The 27761-nt window shown below is 48.6% G+C and overlaps 4 protein-coding genes and 1 pseudogene across 6 annotated transcripts; 2 read left to right on the top strand and 3 right to left on the bottom strand.

Moving 5' to 3' along the window:
• Positions 131 to 3466, bottom strand: LOC102178582 (annotated as a pseudogene).
• On the bottom strand, positions 3330 to 5805 carry LOC102178315 (heat shock 70 kDa protein 1B). Its single transcript, XM_013974027.2, has one exon. The coding sequence runs from the start codon at positions 5579 to 5581 to the stop codon at positions 3656 to 3658; it is 1926 nt and encodes a 641-aa protein (XP_013829481.2). The 5' UTR covers positions 5582 to 5805; the 3' UTR covers positions 3330 to 3655.
• LOC102177850 (heat shock 70 kDa protein 1-like) lies at positions 8311 to 21041 on the top strand. Of its 3 annotated transcripts, none has more exons than XM_005696570.3 (2): positions 8311 to 8385; positions 18756 to 21041. In XM_005696570.3, exon 2 carries the CDS (start codon positions 18769 to 18771, stop codon positions 20692 to 20694), a length of 1926 nt encoding a protein of 641 aa, XP_005696627.1. In that variant the 5' UTR covers positions 8311 to 8385; positions 18756 to 18768; the 3' UTR covers positions 20695 to 21041.
• HSP70.1 (heat shock protein 70.1) lies at positions 14836 to 16761 on the bottom strand. The gene is given in 1 exon segment (NM_001285703.1): positions 14836 to 16761. A coding segment is annotated over 1 exon segment (1926 nt).
• Positions 22040 to 27076, top strand: LSM2 (LSM2 homolog, U6 small nuclear RNA and mRNA degradation associated). Its single transcript, XM_018038639.1, has 5 exons — positions 22040 to 22311; positions 22911 to 22978; positions 26285 to 26315; positions 26428 to 26487; positions 26600 to 27076. Exons 1-5 carry the CDS (start codon positions 22309 to 22311, stop codon positions 26723 to 26725), a joined length of 288 nt encoding a protein of 95 aa, XP_017894128.1. The 5' UTR covers positions 22040 to 22308; the 3' UTR covers positions 26726 to 27076.

Here is a 27761-nt window from a genome sequence, read left to right as displayed (position 1 = left end):
CAACCTGGGATACGGGAACCAGTTAAGGGCCCTCTCTGGCGGGTCCCATGGGCCAACTGGAAGCCAGCTCTTGCTTCCAGGTAGATCATTCCAGAGGGAACCGAGGAGGACCGCCCATGGAGGCACTTCCTTAGTCACATTGCTGATAGCTGGGGTAGCCTGGGGCCTCGGTACCCTCCTTTGGGGGCAGCTGGTTGGGCTTCTCCAATAAGGGGAGTGCACTGCGGAACTGCTGGATAGTGTAGTGAGTGTGGAGGTTGCCAACACACTGGATGAGGGCCAACAGGATGCCCACCCCCCGCCCCCCAATCATTGCTGAGCCCACCATCGCCAATGGGCCACTGTGGGCAGCTGGCACAGACCTGTCAGAGCTTCACTGGTAATAGAGTTCCAGAAATCTTCCTTGCCCTGCAGCCACACCAGACCCGTGGATGGTGGAAAGCAGCCGCCCCACTCCCGCCCACACACCGAGAAGCTACCTCCAGTCTGAGGGCTTTTGCTCTTTAACAGTGTTGACACTGCCTCTCAATTGGTGCCGAATTCCTACAGGGTCACTGCGGAAGCCCTTCATGGCCTGGAAGACTTTATCGCAGGTAACAGCCATAACGAAGGTTCCACCGCAATCATCCACAATTCTCCATGGGCAAGGCTCATGTCTTTTTTTGTGTAAGTTCTGTGTTAATTACTTTGGCCGAGCGTCACGCTTCTGGGATTTTACTTCTACCGGTATCGAACCCAGGCCCTGGCAGTGAAAGCACTGAGTCCTAACTGCTGGAGGGCCAGGAAATGATGCCCTGACGTTGCTTTCTAATGAACCATTTCCCTAGTGAGGACTCATGAAATTAATTGACCCAGCTTCAGGAATTCTTTTTTGGCCCATTAAGCTGTTGGTGGCAATTTCCCTAAAGTTTAGCATTACTACTGCTGCCAGTGAATCAACACTCTAAGGCCTTTCCAGCTTTGATTCACAGCAGAAAATCCCTTGCCACAAGCTGCTGCTCCTGGAAGCACTGACATCTTCCTCTCCTCCCTCTCTGGCCCCCATACCTCTAAAAAACAATCAGGAATAGCCTCTGGTACAGTGGTTTTTCTCAACTTTGGCTGACACATTGTGGTGGCTTTAATTCTATACAATGCCTTGGCCTACTTCCCAAGACTCTGACTCTTGTGGGGGCAGCCAAGGTGGGGGGTGCGTATCAGTATTTCTTTAGCTTCCCAAATAATATACCACTACACTGGCAAACCCTAACTCCAAATATTTGAAGTTAAAAGATTTGAGGGACTTCCCTGGCAGTCCAGTGGTTAAGACTCCATGTTTCCACTGCATGGGGTGAGGGTTTAATCCCTGGTCAGGGAACTAAGATCCTGCATGCCCCTCTGAGCAGCCAAAAATAAGATGGGGGTTTAAAGATTTATTCTATTATCTGGCAGGTTAAGTTTTTAAAAACTTAAGCAAGCCCCCAATTTCTGCTGCTGCAGAAGTTAAACTGCACATATTATGAAGTTATGGTCAGAGCATACAGCATCATATTATAGTTCACATTTCTCGTTATTAAGACCAGCCTCTGAGAATTGGCCAAGGAAGCAGAACTATACTTTTACCTTTACAATCTTTTCTTTAACAAGGCTTCCCATACTTTGTCATTCCTAAAATGTTTTGGTTTCCCAGAGGAGAATGATTTATTGAAAAATACACATGAAACTTTAAGTTGTGTGATTCTGGAGTTGGTATTCGCAGGCTCAGTTTTTGAAAGAAAAGAGGCTGGGATTCTAATCAGGCTAAAGAAAGTGTTGCTTTGCAGATGGCTCAGTGGTAAAGAACCCACCCACCAATGCAGGAGATGCAGGTTGGATCTCCGGGTTGGAAAAGATCCCCTGGAGAAGGAAATGGCAACCCACTCCAGTATTCTTACCTGGAAAATCTAATGGACAAAGGAGCCCGTTGAGCTACGGTCCACAGGGCTGCAGGAGAGTCTGGATGTGACTAACACAACAAAGTGTTAAAGAACTTTTAACTGCTCCAGTAAGAAGCCGCCCCTAGGGAAGCGCTTGTGTGGGAGGAACACCCATTTCCCCAGCTCTACTCTGCACAGCTTTTATTCCCTTTTTTTCCCATAATTAAATGTGCTATTAAGTTACTATTGTTTACAGATTGTCCGTGAAAAGTACAAAAAGGCTACTGTCAGTGAAAAAGTGTTAGTCACTCAGTCCTGTCTGACTTTGTGACTCCATGGACTGTAGCCAGCCAGGCTTCTCAGTCCAGTGAATTCTCCAGGCAAGAATAATAAAATGGGTTGTCATTCCTTTCTCCAGGGAATCTTCAAGACCCAGGGATCAAACCCAGATCTGCATTGAAGGCAGGCTCTTTTACCTAAAACTGGAGTAAAATCACCACTTGAAGCCAAACAGGAACCATACACCACCACCCCAGTGTTCAGGCAGAGTAGAAAAACACCCTGGACCCAAAATCACTTGTTTCTCCCTAGTTTTGCCCTGGATATCTTAAGTGACCACCTCAACATGCTAACCTCTGAAAAAAGCTTCAGAATACCTACGGTAGAGAATGGTGTGATGAGAATTACTGAGGCTAACTGGGGTGATTCAAAGATCCAGGTACAGTGCCTGGCCCATCCCTCTTTTTTGCCTTGCCCCCAAACTCGGTTTCTCACTTACCTAAAACCCTCACTTGGAAAACTCCAGCTTCAAAGACCACAGCTGAAGCCAATGCTTGCCTACAGCACATTTTGGCTTGTGATGATTTAGAACTTTGGAAGTGAGGCAATTCAGACAAATGCTTTATTTTAAAAGGAGACAACCAAAACTAAGAGGCTAAGTAACTTACACTAGATCACCCAGGTGGGATTTATACACACTAGATCACCCTGGTGGGATTTATAAAAGGGAGTATTAAACTACACCTCATTTTTACTCTTTTGTCCACCCCTAAATTTATTTATACCTTAAACAAGACTGGAAGACTCACAGGTTAAATATGAACAGCTCTGCACATAATAAGTACAAGAGAGGAAGGAACCATAAACCTCTCTCAACACTGCCTTTAAACCCACACTAATTTCTCCGCCCCCAAACCCTCTGCAACTCCCATCCCTACTTTTCCCTAAAACAAACCCCGCCAAAATCAAAAGGGGCACCTGGAATTTGTTTCCTGTTATGGACATAATTTACCACCTCCAATAAAGTCACAAAAAACTATAGCTATAACCATGGCTCCTAACATATATGACTCCAGAAGTACTGCCCTTTCATGGTCTATGGAATTCAGACATTCAGATAAGCACTAATCCCTCCCCAAATAAAAATCAACAATCTGTATTTATCATTTTTTTTATTCCTTAAGTATACAAATTTTTAATTCTATGACTTTTGGTGTGTTTACAAAGCAAAAAACAGGACACAGGGTGGCAGTGTTGACTCACTTGAAACGAAGAAAACCACGGAAAACCATCCTTAAAGTATCAACTTACATGAAATGCAAACATTCTCGTGAACACACTCATTATAACGTACAGAAATAACAAAAAGAAGCTAGTTAATAGGTTACAACCTAATCATAAAACAAACTGACACAGCACAGGACTAAAATATAGGGCAAGACCAAAGTCCATGGGTCTACTACAGACAAAAAGTAAGGCCCCTAATCCACTTCCTCAATGGTGGGGCCAGACCCAGAGCCTCCTTTAGGGGCCTGAGCCCCAAAGCCGCCAGCCCCGGGGCCGCCCGCCCCCTGGTACAGTCTGCTGATGATGGGGTTACACACCTGCTCCAGCTCCTTCCTCTTGTGCTCAAACTCGTCCTTCTCCGCCAAGGTGTTGGCGTCCAGCCAGGAAATCACCTCCTGGCATTTGTCCAGCACCTTCTTCTTGTCCGCCTCGCTGATCTTGCCCTTCAGCCCCTCATCCTCCACGGCGCTCTTCATGTTGAAGGCGTACGACTCCAGCGCGTTCTTGGCAGACACCCTCTCGCGCTGGACCTCGTCCTCTGCCTTGTACTTCTCCGCCTCCTGCACCATGCGCTCGATCTCCTCCTTGCTCAGCCGGCCCTTGTCGTTGGTGATGGTGATCTTGTTGGCCTTGCCCGTGCTCTTGTCCGTGGCCGTGACGTTCAGGATGCCATTGGCGTCGATGTCGAAGGTCACCTCGATCTGGGGCACCCCCCGCGGGGCCGGCGGGATGCCGCTCAGCTCGAAGCGCCCCAGCAGGTTGTTGTCCCGAGTCATGGCCCTCTCGCCCTCGTACACCTGGATCAGCACACCCGGCTGGTTGTCCGAGTAGGTGGTGAAGATCTGCGTCTGCTTCGTGGGGATGGTGGAGTTGCGCTTGATCAGGGCAGTCATCACGCCTCCAGCCGTCTCCAGTCCCAGCGACAGGGGAGCCACGTCCAGCAGCAGCAGGTCCTGCACGTTCTCCGACTTGTCCCCCATCAGGATGGCCGCCTGCACCGCCGCCCCGTATGCCACCGCCTCGTCCGGGTTGATGCTCTTGTTGAGGTCGCGCCCGTTGAAGAAGTCCTGCAGCAGCTTCTGCACTTTGGGGATGCGGGTGGAGCCCCCCACCAGGACCAGGTCGTGGATCTGGGCCTTGTCCAGCTTGGCGTCGCGTAGAGCCTTCTCCACGGGCTCCAGGGTGCTCCGGAACAGGTCGGAGCACAGCTCCTCGAACCGTGCCCTGGTGATGGACGTGTAGAAGTCGATGCCCTCGAACAGGGAGTCGATCTCCAGGCTGGCCTGGGTGCTGGACGACAAGGTCCTCTTGGCCCGCTCGCACGCCGTGCGCAGCCGCCTCACGGCCCGCTTGTTCTGGCTGATGTCCTTCTTGTGCTTCCTCTTGAACTCCTCCACGAAGTGGTTCACCAGCCTGTTGTCGAAGTCCTCCCCGCCCAGGTGCGTGTCCCCGGCCGTGGCCTTCACCTCGAAGATGCCGTCGTCGATCGTCAGGATGGACACGTCGAACGTGCCCCCGCCCAGGTCAAAGATGAGCACGTTGCGCTCCCCCTTGCCCGTCCGGTCCAGGCCGTAGGCGATGGCGGCGGCCGTGGGCTCGTTGATGATCCTCAGCACGTTCAGCCCCGCGATCACCCCCGCGTCCTTCGTGGCCTGCCGCTGCGAGTCGTTGAAGTAGGCCGGCACGGTGATCACCGCGTTGGTCACCGGGTGGCCCAGGTACGCCTCGGCGATCTCTTTCATCTTGGTCAGCACCATCGACGAGATCTCCTCTGGGTAGAACGCCTTGGTCTCCCCCTTGTAGCTCACCTGCACTTTAGGCTTGTCTCCGTCGTTGATCACGCGGAAAGGCCAGTGCTTCATGTCCGACTGCACCACCGGGTCGCCGAACTTGCGGCCGATGAGCCGCTTCGCGTCGAACACGGTGTTCTGCGGGTTCAGCGCCACCTGGTTCTTGGCTGCATCGCCGATGAGCCGCTCGGTATCGGTGAAAGCCACGTAGCTGGGGGTGGTGCGGTTTCCCTGGTCGTTGGCGATGATCTCCACCTTGCCGTGCTGGAACACCCCCACGCAGGAGTAGGTGGTGCCCAGGTCGATGCCGATAGCCGTGTTTTTCGCCATGCCGGTGCCCTGCCTTTTCGGCTCCGAGATGAGCTTCAAACCTGAAAACGGTCGAGAGGATCTGCGACGTGAAGCTCGGGCTTTTCGGAAACCGAAAGCTGAACGCGCTGGTACCGCTCGGGGTGGTCCTTGGAGATAGCGGGTCTCCGAAAGCTGTTCTCACGGACTAAGCCGCAAGTTTTATCAGTTTTCTCCAGGCTGCTGTTTTCTCTTCAGGCGGCTCTGTGTTTATAATTCTTCCTCAAGCCCCGCCTTTTCCCTCCTCAGCCAATGACCGAGCTCAGTGGGGCTGCCAGGTCGGGAATATTCCAGGGGCTTCGCCTCAAGTCCTGCCCCCTGGCTTTCTGGAACCAATCAGCGCCCTGGATGCCGCTCCTCCCAGAACTCTCCAGACTCTTCTAGGATTCGCTGGAGGAAACTGGAGTCCTAAGGCGAGGGGGAGAGGGGGTGGGAAGGTCCACCCACCCAGTCTCCGGTTTCCTGGCGACCGGCCAGTCAAGTAGTTTGGAGTCGACTGGAAGGATCTGCCCTGGGCTTGTAATTAATTGTAGGGCGGTGAGAGGCTCTTGGGGCTCAAATTAGTTTGGTGGTTTAAAGTAGAATTAAAGGCTACACGACTGCCGGGACAGCCAAAATACATAAAGTTCCCGAGTTTCTCGAAGAGGGTTGGCTATCTGTCGATCAAGGAGAGTGATCGGAGGCTAACGCTGATGGAAGCAGCCACGTTTGGGCTGGTTCGCCGAGCGGCTGGGCTGTCCGAGAAATGCCTTGGTCATCCGCGGCGCTTTTTCCATTTTATTTCTAAAATGGGAAGGAAAAGGAGAGAATTGAGGCTGTTTAGTTTTGGCTCCTCTTTAGCCCTATTCAGATGGGTGGGGAAATTTTATTTTTCAGAAGAAAAGCAATTAGGTATATGGTTTTTAGATCGTAGAAGGTTCCCAACGCCTTAGAAGGGACCTGCTCGGTCGGGGAGCGTGGGAAGGGCAGGGCTGGAGCCACAGCGCCCCGGTCCCCGCCCAGAGCCGCTCCCTTTCGCCTCGGGCTGGACTGGGCTTGAGAAAGAAAATATTTTCCATAGATATTTAGCTGTCTTTTGCGCTTCTCCGGATTCCTCATCTTTCCCAGCCCCGGGTGCGGACGCCCCCCTCCCCTCCTCTACGTTTTAAATTCCTGGTTTAGCCTCCGATGATCAGTGGTCCCTGGATTAACCTGAGTCCCGAATTCGGTCTTTTGCCTTGTCATTGGCGGCTCCTAGGCTGTCCACCACTTTTAAGTAAATGTGGAGTGGTGGTGAGCCTGCGAGGGTGGGGTTGGGGGAACGTTCAGTCCTGTTTGAGGAGCATGCTATATAGTTGGTTGGCGGGTGGCCCGTTTTAAGCAAACTGTAATGATGCTGGAAGGTGAGAGAGGTTGGCGGGACCTAGGTTCTATCTCCTCTAAAAGTTCAGGTTGTTTGCTGTGTACTTAATTCCTCCATTTAACTTTTTATCCTAGATTTCAGCTTTCTGTTGTTACCCTCCTTCCTGTTTTAAATACAGTCACACTTGGTAATTTATTTTGGCTTTTGTTTCTTCTTCCTTTATGGGCAATGCAATATTCCTTATTAGGCACCTAAACTGTAGGCACCTAAATGTGAGGGACATTAAAGCCATAGTAGAGGGGATTCACAACCCACGAAATAGACTCATTACTGTATCCACATGTCTTGAGCATAGAAAACATAACAGCACAAGTGGGAGGAGGCAGTTGTGGGGTTTTGTTGTTGTTTTAAAATTAATAGCTAAGCCTTAGTTGCAGAATGGTCGATCTTAGTTGTAGCATGTGGGATCTATTTTCTTGACCAGAGATCGAACCCAGGCCGCCTGCATTCTCCTCCACAGTCTTAGCCCTTCTGGACCACCAGAGAAGTATCTGAGGAGGCAATTTCTGATAAAGGGAAGAAATCTCGCTTTGAACACTTTTGCTTAACTGACGTTTACACACACACACACATGCGCGAGCACGCGCACACACAGCCATCCGTCAAAACACCTCTTTCTGAAATCAGAGGGTATTCAGTTTATTCTATAATTTGTTCAGGTTAATCAGATATAAACATATTGCTTTAACAAATCTCTATCTTTCACTGTGCAGGTAGGTGACGACTTTTTTTACCTTCAGGTGTGGCTCTCCAATGAATCACCTCCTTAATCTAGTCAAACTGGTTAAACTTCAGGAATTTTCCATCTCTTTATGCACTTCCAGAGAAGTGTTCACCTCCAGAGAAGTCCTTAACCTCATCCCCTCTCCCCTCTCTTCCTCAGCATCAGCTGCTGCTGCTTGCTGCTAAGTCGCTTCAGTCGTGTCAGACTCTGTGACCCCAGAGACGGCGGCCCATCAGGCTCCCCCGTCCCTGGGATTCTCCAGGCAAGAACACTGGAGTGGGTTGCCATTGCCTTCTCCCCCATCAGCTGCTACCAGCAGGAATTCTGGATTCGCTCGCCTCTCCAAAATTTGCAGTTCTCTTCCTCTATTGGCTTGAAGCAAAGGGCATCATTGTCTCCACTGTTGGATAGGGAGACAGGTGATAGGGCCTCAAATCTTGCCTTTGCTAGGGTGGAGGAGTTGGGGAGCCACTCGAAAATGCTGTTTTTCATGAATCAAGCAGTCAGCTACACACTGTATTGACCTATGCTTTGCATTGTCTCTCTCTGTGGATGACCTGGAAACCTAAATATCCGTATTTCTTTTCCATTTCTTACCAGGAGAGTCTCTTGAATTTTGTCTTCCTTTCACACTGGACGCTTCCCAAGGCAGGAACTCAGGTACAGGTTTAATTGGTGTCTAAGGAGATTTGGTGTATGACCATTTAGCAGCCTGTGTGTGTGTGCGTGCGCGCCTTCAATGGGGTTGGAGGATGTAATTGACCATATCTAAGCCTTGACAACTTTCATAAGCTTTAAATGATAGTAACCGGGCTGTTAGCCTATTGAATTCTGAGATCGCTATGATGAGAAAGGCAGTGCTACACAACTGCAAGACCCTTGACACCTTACAGCATCTCAGGGAGATATGTGTGCCATAATTCAAACTGAATGCTGTATTTTTGTACCTGATAAATCCTTTAATGTAACACAATTGAACTACATGAAAAATCAGATTTCTGCTCTAAGCGACCCATTCCCTAGTCTTGACAATCTTTAAAAAAAAAAACTGGTGTGGAGGCTCATGGCTAAAATATTAACTTTTAATTCCACTAATGTTATTAACTATACCATTTGTATTTTGCTTGTTTCACAAGATTATTATTTCTTGTATTACCAAGTATATGACTGAGCCTTCAACGGAAATGACTAGACTTGAAGCAGTTGATCAAATGTATAGTTCGATATATGATCAATGATTGTAATAGTGTAACTCTAGAAGGCAATGGCAACCCACTCCATTACTCTTGCCTGGAAAATCCATGGACGGAGGAGCCTGGTAGGCTGCAGTCCATGGGGTTGCTAAGAGTCGGACAGGACTGAGCATCTTCACTTTCACTTTTCACTTTCATGCATTGGAGAAGGAAATGGCAACCCACTCCAGTGTTCTTGCCTGGAGAATCCCAGGGAAGGGGGAGCCTGGTGGGCTTCCGTCTATGGGGTTGCACAGAGTTGGACACGACTAAAGTGACAGTAGCAGCAGTAGCAGCAAGGAGATTTTAAGACTCCCAAGAGATTTTTCACAACTTTATTTGATGCATTTTGAAATTAGTTTTTTTTAATTGGATTTAGTGTTTGGAAGAATCAAGGTTAAGGTTTCCCAAGCCTGACTGGGTGACAGGGTAAAATTTAAGGGTTGAGGATGGGAGAGAGATTGCCAAGAATGCTAACTGCCAAGGGCAGGAAGTGGGTAGGGCGGAGGGAGCCGTCCTCACCCTGAAGTTGCAGGATCGTTTTTTTTTTTTTTGTTCTCCTTTTCCCTACAGTTTTTCATCTAGTATAGCTTTTCTCAAGTCTATTTGTTTTTAAAAGACAGTATAATACTAGGTTTTTCAGACAGAAGCAAAAGAGAACAGTGTGACACCTAGAGCCAGGCATTTTTTTCATTTTATTTTTGGCTGTGCTAGAGCTCTGCTGCTACAGAGGCTTTTCTCTAGTTGTGGTGAGCAGAGGCTACTCTCTAGTTGAGTTGGGGGTGAGCAGGCTTCTCATTGTGGTGGCTGCGCTTGTTTCAGAGAATGGGCTGTATGTGCTCAATAGTTGTGGCACATAGGCTTAGCTGCTCCTTGGCACGAGGACATGTGGGAATCTTCCTGGACCAGGAATAGAACCTGTGTCTCCTGCATTGGCAGGCAGATTCTTTACGGATGAGCCACCAGACGAGCCCGAGCCAGGCATCTGTAACCTTCAAAGGGCAAAGGCCTGACAGTGTTAGTCACCCAGTCATGTCCGACTCCTTTGTGACCCCGGGGACTGTACCCAGCCAGGCTCCTCTGTCCATGGGATTTTCCACACAAGAACGCTGGAGTGGGTCACCATTCCCTTCTCCTGGGGATCGTCTCTACTCAGGGATAGAACCCAGGTCTCTTGCACTGTGGGCAGATTCTTTACCGTTTGATCCACCAGGGAAGCCCTGGGAACTCTGCTAATTTCCAGCAGCATGGGGAAAAAACTGGGAAAGGGAAGACCTGGGTTTGTATCTGGACTCTATCTCCTTGTTGAAGCTGTTTTTCTTTCTTAACAATGAAGTACTTGTAAATGAACTAAATTACACAAGTCTGTATAAATTAGAATTAATATATATTTCATAGTATGATACCATCAAGGATTACAAAGACAATATTTAAAAGACTAGTTCAGTGCCTGTGACAGAGTAGTTGGTACTCAAAAGTTTGTGCCCTTCATTCTTTTATTGGAGTAACACTCTCTCGAGTCTCATCTCTCAATAATTTCTTACTGAGGAGCTTACAAGGTTGGGGATTACTACCAGGACTATGATAGTAATACTTTCGGTTTACCATAAAAACTATCTTAAGATTTTTAGGCAGTGTCCTTCAGCCAAACCTTTCTGTTTACAAAGATGAGCACAAAGGTTCAGAGGTTTCGTGGCTTGGCTAGACAGGTAATTAACGGAATCGGTGATTGAACCAACATGTCGGCATACTTATTACTTTGGACTCCTCTCAATGCTGGCACATAAACCCTATCGTTCCACGCTCTGTAAAAGAATAGAAACGACCATGGAAGACAGTAAAGAGTGAATGTCAGCGCTCTACGTGCGCCATCGGGGTGTGTGACTTTCGGGGACTCAGCTCCAAGCTGTTGCTTCTGACTCACGCGTATCTACCCACCCCAGCTCCGCCGCTTCCCCTGCAACACCCACACTTCCACCTTCCCAGCCCTTCCAGCTTCTCCCAGGACCGTCTCCCCTTCCCGTTAACACAGACTGGTCGTTTGTTAACAGAGGGAGGGGGAGTCCCGTTACTATGGCTAGGCTGGCAAGAATTCTGGAAACTAAATGTAGAGCCATGACTAAGCTTGATGTCCTAGGGTGGCGGCGGGGCAGGGGGCGACGGGCGGGGGAGGGAGACGGGTGGGGCAGTTTGTTTGTTGAAGAGTGTTCCTACGAGCCGGTCCCCGCCTCTGAGCCCAGAGAGCTCCAGAAAGTTCCTGACACAGCCCGAAACGGGGGCAAGGAGCCAGAGCGAGTAAGACCCCGATAGAGCGGGGCGGGGCCTGACGGCGGGGCTGGCCGCGGAGTTGCCTGGCCGGGGCCGGCGTTTTTCGGTTGTCTTTTTCAAAATGGGATTAAAGGAGTCAGTAAAGAAGAAACCTTTAGAGTTTCCCTCAAACTCGCTAATTTGCTGGGTGAAAACACTGGACAGGTTTGTAACTGACACAAGTTGGATGGATTAGGGTGGCCAGAAGCGAGAAGGTCCCCACCGCCCGAGGCGGGTTCGCCGCAGCCCTGGGCAGGGATTGGCTACAGCTGGGAGCTGGCTGTCTTCTCTGCCGCCGCCCCATCTCCCGAATCTAGTCCCTGGTTCTCATGGGGGCGTCTGGAGGGGTAGAAAGGTGGAAGATCCTCTGGGGTGATTCTGATCTTCCGGACTCCTCCGCCCCCTTACCCTGTATTTCCTGTGTGCCCTCCCTCCTACCCCGCCGTGCCCTTTCCCTGCTGGGCGGTACTGGCGCCCGTGGGGTGGGGCAGGTTGGCTCGGCATCCCGAATTCGCTGCGAAACCTGACCCCTTAACGTCTCTACGTGAGCTAGAGTTAGGAGAGGACTGATGGGGTTGCTATATCCCACTGAACTGCACTGGAAACTTTGCGGGTGACCCTCGGGGATGGATTTAAGGTGATCAGTTGGAATAAAGAATGACGACAGTTGCCCTTTCTTATTCCTACCTTGAGGCTCGACCTCTCAGAAATCGCCAGTGTTGACTTTTCACCTGAAAACCATTTAACTGAAAGCCCATGCTTCTGTGCACGTCTCTCACAATTATGTTATTGCTTTGGTAGCCTTTTCATTTTTAATGACAGAATCCAGTTAAACACCAGGAGTAACTATGTGTTAATAACGTAATAGCTTGGATTTAAAATTAGTCACATTACCATAACCATCTAATTTTTGAGGGCTGGCATAGGGAAGTAGGTGAGATTGGAAGTAGGGAAGGTGTTAGATTTTAAAAATGCTTTTTGATAGACCATTATTTTTCCTTGATGCACCTCCTCCCCCCGAGTTCCTGCTGCTACTGCAAACACCTTCTCCAGGAATGACTTTGCATTCTCTTTGTCCCTCAGCTTCATGTTGAAGGTGATTATTTTCAAAGTAGTCTGTGCAAGGGACTGTGCAGTAACACCGTATATTGACTTCCTAATAAAACACCCTGATAATCTTAACTGATTTAGCCATAGTGAAAGTGAAGTCGCTCAGTCGTGTCCGACTCTTTGCGACCCCATGAACTGTAGCCGACCAGGCTCCTCTGTCCATGGGATTCTCCAGGCAATAGTACTGGAGTGGATTGCGATCTCCTTCTCCAGGGGATCTTCCTGACCCAGGGATCGAACCCAGGTCTCCCGCATTGTAGACAGACGCTTAACCGTCTGAGCCACCAGGGAAGTCCATAGGAACTCATTTTCTCCAAGTTAATTTCTGGAGATTTCCCTCATCTCTCTTATCAAAGGTGTTTGTTTAGGTCTTTCCCAATCTCCACCCACCCTCCCCATCCCTTGCTACCTCCCCCTAAAAGTGACTGCTTGAAGAATTATTGTATTATCTGCAGATGACAGTCACAGATGGTACTGCAGTTCTGTGGGGGTAGAGAAGGTCTTGTTGCAACCGAATATCCCCATGAAGGTTGACTCACATTGTGGCTACAGTCCACCGTGCTACAGTTCACCTACCCTGAGGATTAAACCTGTGTTTATATGCTGGCCTGCAGGTCTAAGCATCTCTTAGATTTCCATTTCCAAACTTACAGGGACAGGTCTACCTCTACATGTTATTCCCATTAGAGTTTCTTCTAATGCAAGTATTTAGTGAAAGATTTGGTGGGCCTTGAGATACACACACTCACAAAGTGCTTTTCCAGAATGTTGACACAATTTTTTTTTACTACTTTTGGTGAATTCATATAACATAAACCATTTTAAAGTGTACAATTTAGTGGTACCTAGCCCAGTATGTGCAGTCACCACTTCCACCTGGTTCCAGAATCTCTGTAATCCCCAGATACAATTGACTTTTAAAGGGGCTCACTCCCCAAGTCGTGAGGATTGTGCCAGGCCTTTTCCCACAAACAGGCTGTGGAGGGGGCTCTTCCCAGAATGCTAGCAGCGGTTACAGCAAGAAGCATCTCCAGGGGAAGAAAGCCTGTGGTTAAGGCTTCCCGGTACAGTGCTGCAGGTTTTTTCAATCACTCGTCTAAATTAACCAGTATTACACCTCTAGCATTAACCGTATTATCTGACATAGTTGTTTAGGATTATACAGAGTCAAAGCAGAAAGATTACTGATTGTGAAACCTAGGGTAGACCCAGAACCAGACATGCACAAAGCCCTGTGGACAGCAGAGCAAAAAACAATAAAACCTCAATTGGAATCCAGGTTCAACATCTTCCCTGAACCCATTTTTTTTTAACCTTGAAATAAATTTTAGTCAAGCCAGTGACTTTTAAGTCTCCACATACGTCCAGCTGTGGAAGCCAAAACTGCCTATACTCAGTCAGTATGGTGGAATGGAAATTAATAAACATTTAAAAGGCCCCTGGTACAGTACCTGGTAGGTAAGAGCACTGAAATACTGGGGGTCCGTCCTCCTGCTGGGGCATGAAACAGTGACACCTCTCTAAGGTACTCACTGGGATACTTAAAATGTAGGTAGCCAGTACTGGAAACGCAGCATTTTTATCTCAGCATTCTTTCACGAAATTAAACTGAAGCATCAGGCCAAAGCCCTCCATTTTAAACTGAGACTTGATCACAGTGGCTAACGCAATCATGCATCATTAGGCAAGCCAGTACTAGAATTCACATTTCCTCAGTGCCAATTTAGGACTCACCTTCTCTTTTATGCTGAATCCAGATTAAGTAACAAGGCTCTAAGGTATCACCTGTACTTATAACCAGCAGCTGCCATGACCTTCCAATATAACTGCCTCATTTGCCTGCTTCTCCAGGAATACTCCCACTCACAGGCTCTTTCTGAGGTCACCGGTAAGGTATGGACCCCCCCCCACCCCCGCAACCTTGAGGCTGCCATGCCAGTAGCCCTTAACCTTTTCTGGATTCACAAACACAGCCATTCAAATGAGCAGTTTTATGTTTCCCAAGAATACTATTTGCCTAAAAGAAATGTCTCATAATGCTATATTCTTCTTTTCTGGATCCCTGACCTTATCTAAGAAGCGAATTCCAGTTCATTTCTGGACACTGTAAAAGAGACAACCTCTGCAGATCCTTCCAACTTCAAATAAAAACACAGAAGCAAACATCACTCAAATTATGTGACTTTTATTTACTTGGAAGTAAACAGTGAGAAACGGGGGGAAAAATAGCTTGAGTTTGGCATGAGTACTACAAAAAGAAAAATTGACAAAAGATGGCAGTATACATTAGCTCTATACTTAAGACTCTGGAAAAGAGTTCCTAACTTCACCAAAGGGACAGTTCAACATCTCAAACAGCTTGCATAGCTGATGGCTGATGAAAGGCAGATATATAAGGCAATGCAAAGCCTTGGATCCCAACAGTCTCCATAACAAACATGAGCAATCCAGGGAAGGATTCCTAATCCACCTCCTCAATGGTGGGGCCAGACCCAGAGCCCCCTTTAGGGGCCTGAGCCCCAAAGCCGCCAGCCCCGGGGCCGCCCGCCCCCTGGTACAGTCTGCTGATGATGGGGTTACACACCTGCTCCAGCTCCTTCCTCTTGTGCTCAAACTCGTCCTTCTCCGCCAAGGTGTTGGCGTCCAGCCAGGAAATCACCTCCTGGCACTTGTCCAGCACCACCTTCTTGTCCGCCTCGCTGATCTTGCCCTTCAGCCCCTCATCCTCCACGGCGCTCTTCATGTTGAAGGCGTACGACTCCAGCGCGTTCTTGGCAGACACCCTCTCGCGCTGGACCTCGTCCTCTGCCTTGTACTTCTCCGCCTCCTGCACCATGCGCTCGATCTCCTCCTTGCTCAGCCGGCCCTTGTCGTTGGTGATGGTGATCTTGTTGGCCTTGCCCGTGCTCTTGTCCGTGGCCGTGACGTTCAGGATGCCATTGGCGTCGATGTCGAAGGTCACCTCGATCTGGGGCACCCCCCGCGGGGCCGGCGGGATGCCGCTCAGCTCGAAGCGCCCCAGCAGGTTGTTGTCCCGAGTCATGGCCCTCTCGCCCTCGTACACCTGGATCAGCACGCCCGGCTGGTTGTCCGAGTAGGTGGTGAAGATCTGCGTCTGCTTCGTGGGGATGGTGGAGTTGCGCTTGATCAGGGCAGTCATCACGCCTCCGGCCGTCTCCAGTCCCAGCGACAGGGGAGCCACGTCCAGCAGCAGCAGGTCCTGCACGTTCTCCGACTTGTCCCCCATCAGGATGGCCGCCTGCACCGCCGCCCCGTATGCCACCGCCTCGTCCGGGTTGATGCTCTTGTTGAGGTCGCGCCCGTTGAAGAAGTCCTGCAGCAGCTTCTGCACTTTGGGGATGCGGGTGGAGCCCCCCACCAGGACCAGGTCGTGGATCTGGGCCTTGTCCAGCTTGGCGTCGCGTAGAGCCTTCTCCACGGGCTCCAGGGTGCTCCGGAACAGGTCGGAGCACAGCTCCTCGAACCGTGCCCTGGTGATGGACGTGTAGAAGTCGATGCCCTCGAACAGGGAGTCGATCTCCAGGCTGGCCTGGGTGCTGGACGACAAGGTCCTCTTGGCCCGCTCGCACGCCGTGCGCAGCCGCCTCACGGCCCGCTTGTTCTGGCTGATGTCCTTCTTGTGCTTCCTCTTGAACTCCTCCACGAAGTGGTTCACCAGCCTGTTGTCGAAGTCCTCCCCGCCCAGGTGCGTGTCCCCGGCCGTGGCCTTCACCTCGAAGATGCCGTCGTCGATCGTCAGGATGGACACGTCGAACGTGCCCCCGCCCAGGTCAAAGATGAGCACGTTGCGCTCCCCCTTGCCCGTCCGGTCCAGGCCGTAGGCGATGGCGGCGGCCGTGGGCTCGTTGATGATCCTCAGCACGTTCAGCCCCGCGATCACCCCCGCGTCCTTCGTGGCCTGCCGCTGCGAGTCGTTGAAGTAGGCCGGCACGGTGATCACCGCGTTGGTCACCGGGTGGCCCAGGTACGCCTCGGCGATCTCTTTCATCTTGGTCAGCACCATCGACGAGATCTCCTCTGGGTAGAACGCCTTGGTCTCCCCCTTGTAGCTCACCTGCACTTTAGGCTTGTCTCCGTCGTTGATCACGCGGAAAGGCCAGTGCTTCATGTCCGACTGCACCACCGGGTCGCCGAACTTGCGGCCGATCAGCCGCTTCGCGTCGAACACGGTGTTCTGCGGGTTCAGCGCCACCTGGTTCTTGGCTGCATCGCCGATGAGCCGCTCGGTATCGGTGAAAGCCACGTAGCTGGGGGTGGTGCGGTTTCCCTGGTCGTTGGCGATGATCTCCACCTTGCCGTGCTGGAACACCCCCACGCAGGAGTAGGTGGTGCCCAGGTCGATGCCGATAGCCGTGTTTTTCGCCATGCCGGTGCCCTGCCTTTTCGGCTCCGAGATGAGCTTCAAACCTGAAAACGGTCGAGAGGATCTGCGACGTGAAGCTCGGGCTTTTCGGAAACCGAAAGCTGAACGCGCTGGTACCGCTCGGGGTGGTCCTTGGAGATAGCGGGTCTCCGAAAGCTGTTCTCACGGACTAAGCCGCAAGTTTTATCAGTTTTCTCCAGGCTGCTGTTTTCTCTTCAGGCGGCTCTGTGTTTATAATTCTTCCTCAAGCCCCGCCTTTTCCCTCCTCAGCCAATGACCGAGCTCAGTGGGGCTGCCAGGTCGGGAATATTCCAGGGGTTTCGCCTCAAGTCCTGCCCCTTGGCTTTCTGGGACCAATCAGCGCCCTGGATGCCACTCCTCCCAGAACTCTCCAGACTCTTCTGGGACTTGCTGGCTGGCACTGTCTCAGAAAGGAGTAATGGGAGGGGAAGAGGTGGGAGGGGCTGGTGGGTCGGGACTTGGGGCGGTGGTGTTGACGCCGCCCTGCTGTAGTCGCGTTACAATGGAGGTGCTGCCTCTGACCTCACGGGCTAGTAGAGAATTAGGATGATACGTCTGGACCCAGCTCAAAGTCGTAGGGCTGGGCGGGTGGGGGGTGGGGGGACACCGCCTGCGCAGTTTGGCTATTGAAGGAGCCCCAAGTTATAGGGGCTCCCCATCCGAACCGTATCAAACTGGATCGAAGGCGGCGGGACACTAGGTGAGTCACAAGTGCTGTGACTGGAATGGGCTGGGAATAGGCAAGACTAGTAGGTCCTGGTTTGAGGCGGTATTGGAAACTTCTTTAGTTTGTTTAAATATAGGGAAGGGGCATCCTTTAAGGGCCGCAAACGTGGCTGGAATTGCTTAGAGCTACCAAAAAAAAAAAAAAAAAAAAAAAGTGAAGGAGCTGGTAGGTTATTGTCTCCAGATAACAGGAGGTCTGTTTTTGAGAAGATTAGAGAAAGTCTTAAGAGAGCACCACCTTACCTGAGAAAACTCATGAGGGCTTGATTGGGTATTTACCGGCATTCTTCAGACTGGCCGAAATCTCAACAATCCCTGCTGCTGCTAAGTCGCTTCAGTCGTGTCCAACTCTCTGCGACCCCATAGACGGCAGCCCGCCAGGCTCCGCTGTCCCTGGGATTCTCCAGGCAAGAGCATTGGAGTGGGGTACCATTGCTTTCTCTGAAACAATCCCTAATAGAGGGTAAAAGACGACCGGCAGGGTTGCTAAACCCACCTGTGGAGAGTGATGTCTCCTGAGGAGACTAGAACTTCAAATAATGAGTTCAGCAGGAGACTTTTACCATATTAGAATAAACTAAATCACAGACACTGGACAGTGGAGTCAGGCCCTGTGAGAAATTAAAATCAATATGCCACTGCCCTCGCTCTTCATTCCTGTTAGCTAGGAGTTTTTCTATCTTGTCCAAAAGCCTTGTTTGGAAGAGATGTTTGTACAGGGATTATATGGCAGGATTATTCATAATAGCCATAAAATGGAAACCACTTAAGTACCACAGAAAGAATGAATAAACAAATGTGGTATATACATACAGAAAAAGTTATTCAGCTGTAAACATGCAAGAAATTATGACATACGCTGTAAAATAGATGAACTTTTAAGATATGGTAAGTCAGTCAGTCACAAAAAGAAAAATAGTGTATAATTTCACTCATGTGAGGTACTTAGAGTTAAATTCTGAGAGACAAAAAGTAGGCAAAAAAAAAAAGGAGACTAGTGGTGGTCCAAGGGTTGGGAGGAGAGGGGAAATGGGGACTTGTTTAATGAGTATAAAATTTGTATTGCAAGATAAAAAATTCTGGAGATTTGTTGACCAAAAATGTGAGTGGACTTCTGAATTGTATGCCAAAAATTGGTTAAGAGGGTAAATTTTATGGTGTGTTTTACCACAGTTAAAAATGGAAAGAAAATTAAAAATTAAAATAAAATTTTCTTACTGAAAAATTTTTATCTCATTCTTTACCCACAGGCCTAGGAAAACCATGGCTGCGGCTAAGGGAACGGCCATCGGCATCGACCTGGGCACCACCTACTCCTGTGTGGGGGTGTTCCAGCATGGCAAGGTGGAGATCATTGCCAACGACCAGGGCAACCGCACTACCCCCAGCTATGTGGCCTTCACCGATACAGAGCGGCTCATCGGCGATGCGGCCAAGAACCAGGTAGCCATGAATCCCCAGAACACTGTCTTTGATGCCAAACGTCTGATCGGCAGAAAATTTAATGATCCTGTTGTGCAATCAGATATGAAACTTTGGCCTTTCCAAGTAATCAATGAAGGAGGCAAGCCCAAGGTAATGGTGTCCTACAAAGGGGAAAAGAAAGCTTTTTATCCTGAGGAAATCTCTTCTATGGTACTGACTAAGATGAAGGAGACTGCTGAGGCATTTTTGGGCTACACTGTCACCAATGCTGTGATCACTGTGCCAGCCTACTTCAATGACTCTCAACGCCAGGCCACCAAGGATGCAGGTGTTATCGCAGGTCTCAATGTGCTAAGAATTATCAATGAACCCACTGCTGCTGCCATTGCCTATGGCTTAGATAAAGCAGGCCAGGGAGAACGACATGTCTTGATCTTTGATCTGGGTGGAGGCACATTTGATGTGTCCGTCCTGACCATAGATGATGGGATTTTTGAGGTTAAGGCCACAGCTGGGGACACCCACTTGGGTGGAGAGGATTTTGACAACAGGCTTGTGAGCCACTTTGTGGAAGAGTTCAAGAGGAAACATAAGAAGGACATCAGCCAGAACAAGCGGGCTGTGAGGCGGTTGCGCACTGCCTGCGAAAGGGCCAAGAGGACCCTGTCATCTAGCACCCAGGCAAACTTGGAAATTGACTCACTTTACGAAGGCATTGACTTCTACACATCCATCACCAGAGCCCGGTTTGAAGAGTTGTGTGCAGACCTGTTTAGGGGCACCCTGGAGCCTGTGGAGAAGGCTCTTCGGGATGCCAAGATGGATAAAGCTAAAATCCATGACATTGTCTTAGTAGGAGGCTCTACTCGAATCCCTAAGGTTCAGAGGCTGTTGCAGGACTACTTTAATGGTCGTGATCTCAACAAGAGCATCAACCCCGATGAGGCAGTTGCCTATGGGGCTGCAGTTCAGGCAGCCATTTTGATGGGGGATAAGTCTGAAAAGGTACAGGACCTGCTTTTGTTGGACGTGGCTCCCCTGTCTTTAGGGTTGGAGACTGCAGGGGGAGTCATGACTGTACTAATCAAGCGCAACTCCACCATCCCCACGAAGCAGACACAGATTTTCACCACCTACTCAGACAATCAGCCAGGCGTCCTGATCCAGGTGTATGAGGGCGAGAGGGCCATGACTCGGGACAACAACCTGCTGGGGCGCTTTGATCTGACTGGAATCCCTCCTGCACCCAGGGGAGTGCCCCAGATTGAGGTGACCTTTGACATCGATGCCAATGGTATTCTCAATGTAACAGCTATGGACAAGAGCACAGGCAAGGCCAACAAGATCACCATTACCAATGACAAGGGCCGGCTGAGCAAGGAGGAGATTGAGCGCATGGTTCTGGATGCTGAAAAATACAAAGCTGAGGATGAGGTCCAGAGAGAGAAAATTGCTGCAAAAAATGCCTTAGAATCCTATGCTTTTAACATGAAGAGTGCTGTGAGTGATGAAGGCCTACAGGGCAAGATTAGTGAGTCTGATAAAAAGAAAATACTGAGTAAATGCAATGAGGTCCTTTCGTGGCTGGAGGCCAATCAACTGGCTGAGAAAGATGAGTTTGATCATAAGAGAAAGGAATTGGAGCAAGTGTGTAACCCAATCATCACAAAACTCTACCAGGGAGGATGCACTGGGCCTTCCTGTGGAACAGGGTATACACCTGGAAGGGCTGCAACAGGCCCCACAATTGAAGAAGTAGATTAATCTTACGTGGAGCTGGACGGTTCTAGGGTGCCTCTAAGATGAATTTTGTTGCCCTCATCTTCAAACGTGGTTATGATTCCTGAATTGACTGGACCTGAATATAAGTGATCATCCCTTTTGGATTCTGATGGAGGAGTCTCATATACCATCTTTTCACACTCCAATAATTTTCTGACACATTCCAACAAATTTCTGACTCTGGAATGAGACTCTTAGGAAAACTAGGCACCTCTCGGAACCATCTGAAGAATTTGAATGTCTGTTATTTATTTCCAGCCTTCCCAACTTCCTTTTTCCTGTGTGGATGGTTATTTGTCCCTCAGTAAATTTGTTCCTAAAGCAAATTACTTGTGGTATTTTTAGACTATGAGTGTATCTTATAAAGTAGGGAAAGGGAGAGTATGGAGCGACCAGGTGTGGTCTGTGAGCTAATTGTGAATGATTAAGCTGGTAAGGGCAAAATATTTGAATTTTCATGAGCTGATTGAAGGGAAAAAATTTTTGATTATCAGGCACCTTTAACCTTTAGCCCAGTTAGAGTAGCTGCTAATTTAGAGAGTGCTTTTAAGCGATTGACTGACTTAGGTGTTTAAGGTTGAGCTGGGGAGTTGGGGCAAGGACCGGAACTTCTGCTTGAGGTCCTGATGTCACTCATAGGTGGGGCCTAGGAGATCCAGCCCTTAGGCACTCAATATTACAGTCCTTTACTTGCTGAAATATATTTCTTAAAAAACCTCCTAACAAATGTGTACTTTTATGCAAGAAGAGAAATGAAAAACAAACTTATGATGAGCTTATTCCTTAAAAAATACCTTCACCTATTGTGTCATAATTTCCCATACTTATACAGCCTGGGGGAACATGCTGTAAGTATGTGTAACTGCATTTACTGCAGTTGTGTCCCTTTGTGTTTGAGAGGGAAATATTTGGAAGTGAAACATTAGAATGGGTATTTTAGCCCCGATCCAGTGTGTTCTGTTTTACTCAGTCCTTTACAGGACAGCTATAGGCAAAGTATGAAAGAAATGTGGACTGAGTAATGTGTTTATTGGGAACCTTTGATAAAATCAAGATTTGCTGGCCTGCATGCTCTTGATCTCGGGGACTTCCCAATTTTTTTGTTGTTGTTACCCAAGTGTAGCATGCAGAGAAAAGTGTACAAATCATCATGGATTTTCACAAGCTCCCCGGCAGTCAGTCTGCAATAGGAAGTGTCTTTAAGGTAAGAGCAAATCGGGCTGGAAGCGAATTTATTGTGGTAGAAAGGAACAAAAACCTGAGAGGCGGTGAGCCAGCCTTTTCAACCCAACGGGCGCAGTTGGAGCCTGCGCCTGCGCGGTGGGAGCTCGCCCCTCTGGGAGGAAGTCGAAAGGCGGGAAGCCCCGCCTCTCTCCCGGCTTTGGCTTTCTTCTCAGTTTTACCCGGCCGGCTCCGCCTGTGCCGAAAGCCAGCCGTTCTCTGTCCTCCATCAGTCGGAGCTCTCCGCTGTGCCACCCGGCTGCGCCTGCGCGACCCCACCCCGCCCCACGCGCGGGCTCGCGATCCAATTCCCGCCAGGCCTCCGGCCCACAGCACCCGGCCCGCGCCTTCCCGGTCCGGCGGAGAGCAAGCACCATGGTAGGTACCGTGACGTCACAAGGGGGCGCCCTTGGGGAGCGCGGGCGGTTGGGGCGGTTGGGGGCGGGGTGGGCGTCCCTTTGGAGGCTTTGTTCCTCTGGGCTGGCGTTGGGCCCTAGATTTTTCACTCCGTTATTGGTTCCTGCACCTCAAGTTCTTTGAGAAGAGACTTGGAAGCAAATGGAATTTTTTTACCCCCTATGAGAGAGTCAGCAGGGACAGTAGACCTCAAGGAGCATTTCCCTGACGGAGACCAGGCTCCGAGAAGGAGCGGGTGGAATAGTTGCTACAGTTCTCTAGGAGGCGTGGGCAGGACCCCAGGAGAGAGAGTCCATTGAGGCAGACCCGACGCGTGCAGGGCAGATGACTCTGGGGCTTTCTGTCAGGGGCTTGTAGTGTGCATCATCGTCAGGGCTGCAGCTGTTCATTCGAGTATTCCTTCCTCTGTGTTCCTGTGAAGTATTCCTTCCTGTGAAGTTTAGAGAACTGCCAGAGATGTGGCGGGATCCCAGTACCAATGTTTGGTAATACTGGCAGGGATTCACACCTCTTTACTATGTCCCTTCCCATATGATGATTTTCCCCCTCTCGCCCAATAGCTCTTCTATTCCTTTTTCAAGTCCCTTGTCGGCAAGGATGTGGTCGTGGAACTCAAGAATGACCTGAGGTAGGTACTTGTTCCCACAAGTTTGTAGGGGGTGGATGTGCCAAGCGCCCTGGAACCTGTTTAATTTGACGAGTATTTGAACACTAGGCAAGGTGGGAGAGATACAAAAGGAAGAAATGACTTGTGCCTTAAACTTGCAGATTAGCTGGGGAGTTGTATCATGTATTGGAAAACAATATAAAGAAATATATAAGTAGTAAGAACCAGAGAGAAGACAGGGCAGACCCAGCTACTAGAAATCGAAGTATCAGTTCCACAAGTAACGATGTATGTAGAAGGATGTTGGTAGATTTGTGTGTGTGTGTAATAGTCACAAGTTGGGGGGAAAATAGGCATAAATAGGGAATGGGTTCGATTGTGGTATTTCCATATAATATAGCTGTCACATAGAAATGAGATACCAATAGGGAAAAGCTATTGTAGTACTGTGTATGTGGCATAATCTCCCTTTTGTTGAAGAAAATATAAAAGATACACAGGAGACCAGTGAGCTCCTTCTGTCTGTACTGCTTTTACATCCCCTGTCCCCTTATATCATTAGCTTCTAATTATCTCTCAGGACTTGTGAAAGTTATTTCACACTATATCCCTGGACTTTCCTGGTTCTAGCCAAGTACACTCTTCTGTTACAAAGTCTTTTTCCTTGTTAGTGGGTGCTTCTCAAATTGTGATTTCATAGAAATGTATTAACTGTTTAGGAACCGTCTTTCCTACAGGGCCAAGACCATGTTTATGTTTACCACTGTGTACCTCATGTCTAACACAGGCCTGAATAAATTGTTTAACTCATTTTCAGAACATCTCTACATGACATACACTATTGTTGCTGTTTTACACATGAGGCAACTGAAGGTTGGATAGATTAAGAAACTTGGTTAGGTCTACACAACTAGTAAAAGACAAAACCAGAACTTAAATTCCATTATCTGCTCCCCCGCCATACGTTTGTAATGGGCTTCCCTGATAGTTCATTTGGTAAAGAATCCACCTGGAATCCAGGAGACCCTGGTTCAATTCCTGGGTCAGGAAGATCCACTGGAGCAGGGATAGGCTACTCACTCTAGTATTTTTGGGCTTCCCTTGTAGCTCAGCTGGTAAAGAATCCGCCTGCAATCCAGGAAACCTGGGTTTGATCCCTGGGTTGGGAAGATCCCCTGGAGAAGGGAAAGGCTACCCACTCCGGTATTCTGGCCTGGAGAATTCCACGGACTTTATGGTCCATGGGGTTGCAGAGAGTCAGACATAACTGAGAAACTTTCACTTCACCCCTTTTTAAATTAAAAACAGGGTCGTAGTCTATGCAGTTGTGAAACTTGCCTTTTCACTTAACAGTATGTTGTGGGTATTTTCCATGTCAATAAAGTTGATGTTTAACATTGTTAATGTCTGAATGGCATTTTTCTAAGCTGGCTAGAACTGATTTAAGCAAAACCTTGCTGCTGGACACTTAGGCTGTTCCCAATTCTTCGTTTTTACAAGTGATTTTGCCCTGAACATCCTTAAGCGTATACATCTCATTTCATTAGAAGAAAAAAAAGAATCCTTTGAATGAAATGTACATTTTAAATATCAAAACATACTACCTGACTGTCCTTTAGAAAGTTTGAGTCAATGTATTCTCTCCCTAGCAGTTTCTTCTACATTTCTTTTTTTTTTTTTTTTTTTTCTTCTACATTTCTATGTGAGATAATTTCTTAGTGGGGAAACATTGACATGGTGGAATGGTGAAGCAAGGGATTTATTTGCCTTTTAGGTCAGAGATTTCTCATCTATGGTACCCGCAATGCATGTGATATTGATTGCATATAAATTGGGTCCATATAGAGAGACAAGTGTGGAAACCACAACTACTTTGATCACTTCTGTAAGATGACTTGTTTTTTATTTTCCTTTTTTTCTTCCTGGGTTTTCCAAATGGCAAGAATAACTGTTGTTATAGCCTCAGACCCTAAAGCAAGGACTTAAAGATTCGAAGGTAATCCATTGAGTTGGGAGAAGTGCTCTTTCTCTCATGCTGGTTGTCAGACCACTTTTGTGCCAAGTATCTCATTCTAAAGGGATTGAAGAAAAGTTACCACTTTATGCAATTCCTGAGTTATTTCACAGCTGCAGTAGGTGATAGGGCACCATCAAAGGTTTTTTGTTTTGATTTGTTTTTTAGCATCCAGGAATATGGTGAAATCACCACTGAGGCAGTTGGTCTGACACTGGATTTCAAATACTTAGAATTTTACAAAAACTAGGGCCCAACAGAGAACCAACAACTTGAATTTTGGCACCATTAAGGATGTTTTAAAAACTGCTATTAACAATTTTTAAATACAAAAAGGCAATTAAAGAGCAGTTATTCTTACAAAGAAAACTATTGACAACCTTTACCACACTATACACATACTACACTAGCTTATGTTTCCTCTTTTGTCATAGATTCTTGGAATCTTTGAGCGCATATTAGTGTTCCAGAAACAGGTTCTAAGGAACTTAGAATCTGGTGGTGACATGCAGGATGGTTAGGATGAAGGCAGCCAGGCTGGAGGCTAGCGTGGATTGAGCTGTAAAGTCATTAGACCTTGGTTTGTCAAAGAGAATTATAGAAACTGCAGAAATGTTAGACATCAGCAAACAGTGGGGATTTGTAGGACATGAAAGGTCCTTGATTTACAGGGGTTGAGGTTGTGAGAGTGTTGAAACCATTGGCAGAAATTAAAGGATTGGGAGAGAGTCTGGCTTGAAGCACTGGTATTTAGATAGCATTCCTCTTTAACATTGCAGGGGGCTCATGGATTCAGGGAGAGGACATCCCTTGTGCCTACATCATCAAGAACACTGCTAGTTTGTTAATTTATATACATTACATATGGGGCTCTGGTTCCAAAGCAGTAGTATTTGAAAAGAACCGATGATTTGAGGGGTCATACAGGCCCGGATCAAAGTCCTTGTTCTAAACTTGGCCAAGTTACAAAATGTTTCTGGGACCCTGGATGTTTCATAATAGCTACCCAATGAAATGGCTGTAAAGATTACAAATACTATGGAGAATACAGGTCTGGCACAGTTGTTCGATGGCAGCTACAAGAGTGAGTTGGTTTAGGGAGAAGAGATGTGAGGTCTAAAATAACACACTGCTCTGGAAGCACTTTCTTTCTACTCCAGAGCTTAGTCATGCCCCTTTCTGGTTGTACCTTTTCTGGTTTCTTCAAGTCCTTTACTTCCCCCAACCGTGTTCTTATCCCCTGCTCTGAAGTCACCTCTGTGTTGACTTTGGTATAAATTAATTTGGTTGTACCCTCTCTCTGCCCATAACAGCATCTGTGGAACCCTCCATTCTGTGGATCAGGTGAGATTATAAGGGCCCTAAATGGGGTCTTGGGGAAGGAAATGGGAGAGCTTGAGAGCTGGGTACTTTCATCTTGTCTCTAGTTTTAATGATGGTGTTCATCTTTTCTTAGTATCTCAACATCAAACTAACTGACATCAGTGTCACAGACCCTGAGAAATACCCTCACATGGTGAGTTGTGGATAGTAGAGAAGAGGAATACCTCTCAAAGAAAGCATGGGGTCCCTGGCTGGATAGAGGGCATTTTTTAAGGGTGTTTTCACATTTGCCTATCTTTGTCTAGTTATCAGTGAAGAACTGCTTCATCCGGGGCTCAGTGGTTCGCTATGTGCAGTTGCCAGCAGATGAAGTCGACACACAGTTGCTACAAGATGCAGCAAGGAAGGAGGCCCTGCAGCAGAAGCAGTGATAGTTCCTCCTCCCTTCCCCTCCTTCCATTGGTGACCCTTAACATCATTTCCCAGTCCCGGAGGCCTCCCTCCCATATTTCTTGAGGTGTTGTTTGTTTTTTGATAGCAAAAGCTGCTGTTTGTTTTTTTTTTTAAAGAATGTGGATGAGAGGGCTAATAATGGGGAGCGGCTGTCCTGTGTTGAGTAGGCTGAGGAACTGAGAAGCCTTCCCTGTCTGCAGCACCTGCCTTTCTCACTTTTCCCCTGGAGGTGGTGGGAGAATCTATCAGATCTTTCCAGGGTGGCAAGTCATTTATTGTGGGGAGGGAAGGAATCTGTCCCGCATCGGGAATAAAATTTATGAAGCAAATTCGAGTTCTGGTTCTGTGTGCGCTTTGGGAAGAGGGCTGGAGAGTGGGTGGGAAAGGCGCGCTTAATTCGTCCAAGCCCTGTTACTCTCAATTACCCCAGCATTATCCGCTACTTCTCTCCTGGTATAAACCATAGCATTACCCCAACTGGACTACGCCGTGTCTTCTGAACATTCGCCTACCCAACAAAGCCTTATAGTCTATCTACAGTGCTTGCTGTCCTTCCATTAATATGAAAGTTAATGAGAGACCAAAAGTGCGTTTGATGCTGCTGGGTTTTTTCCTCAAGCCTCCCAAATCAGTACACTTTTCCCCGATATCTATTGTAGATAAATGCAAACAAGTGACAATTTTTGCTGTGGAGAGTTGCTGGCATTGAACACACGCCGTTAGCAAATAAGAGTTCCAGCTACAGATAAGAGTTCTCAGCATGAAGGGACCTTAGAGGCCCTCCAGCATGACTCCCTCTTCCCACAGAGGAGGAAATGAGGTCCGGGAGGTTAGGATAGGGGGAACCTGCACGCCGGGGCCTTTGGTCGAATGGACCCCGGTTCCGGCTCCGTCCGCAGCAGGTAGCGCTCTCCCAGCCGCTTCCCCGGCTGCCCGCTCGGCGCCGCCCTCCCTCCCGGCCGAGGACCCGCGCGGGGTGTCCGCGGCGGCGCCTGACGGGGTCGCGGTTCCCAG

This window comes from Capra hircus, chromosome 23 (assembly GCF_001704415.2).
Source record: "Capra hircus breed San Clemente chromosome 23, ASM170441v1, whole genome shotgun sequence".
NCBI classification, from domain to species: domain Eukaryota; kingdom Metazoa; phylum Chordata; class Mammalia; order Artiodactyla; family Bovidae; genus Capra; species Capra hircus.
The sequence above is the reverse complement of the archived record's forward strand: the minus strand, read 5'-3'. Positions and strand labels throughout refer to the sequence as shown.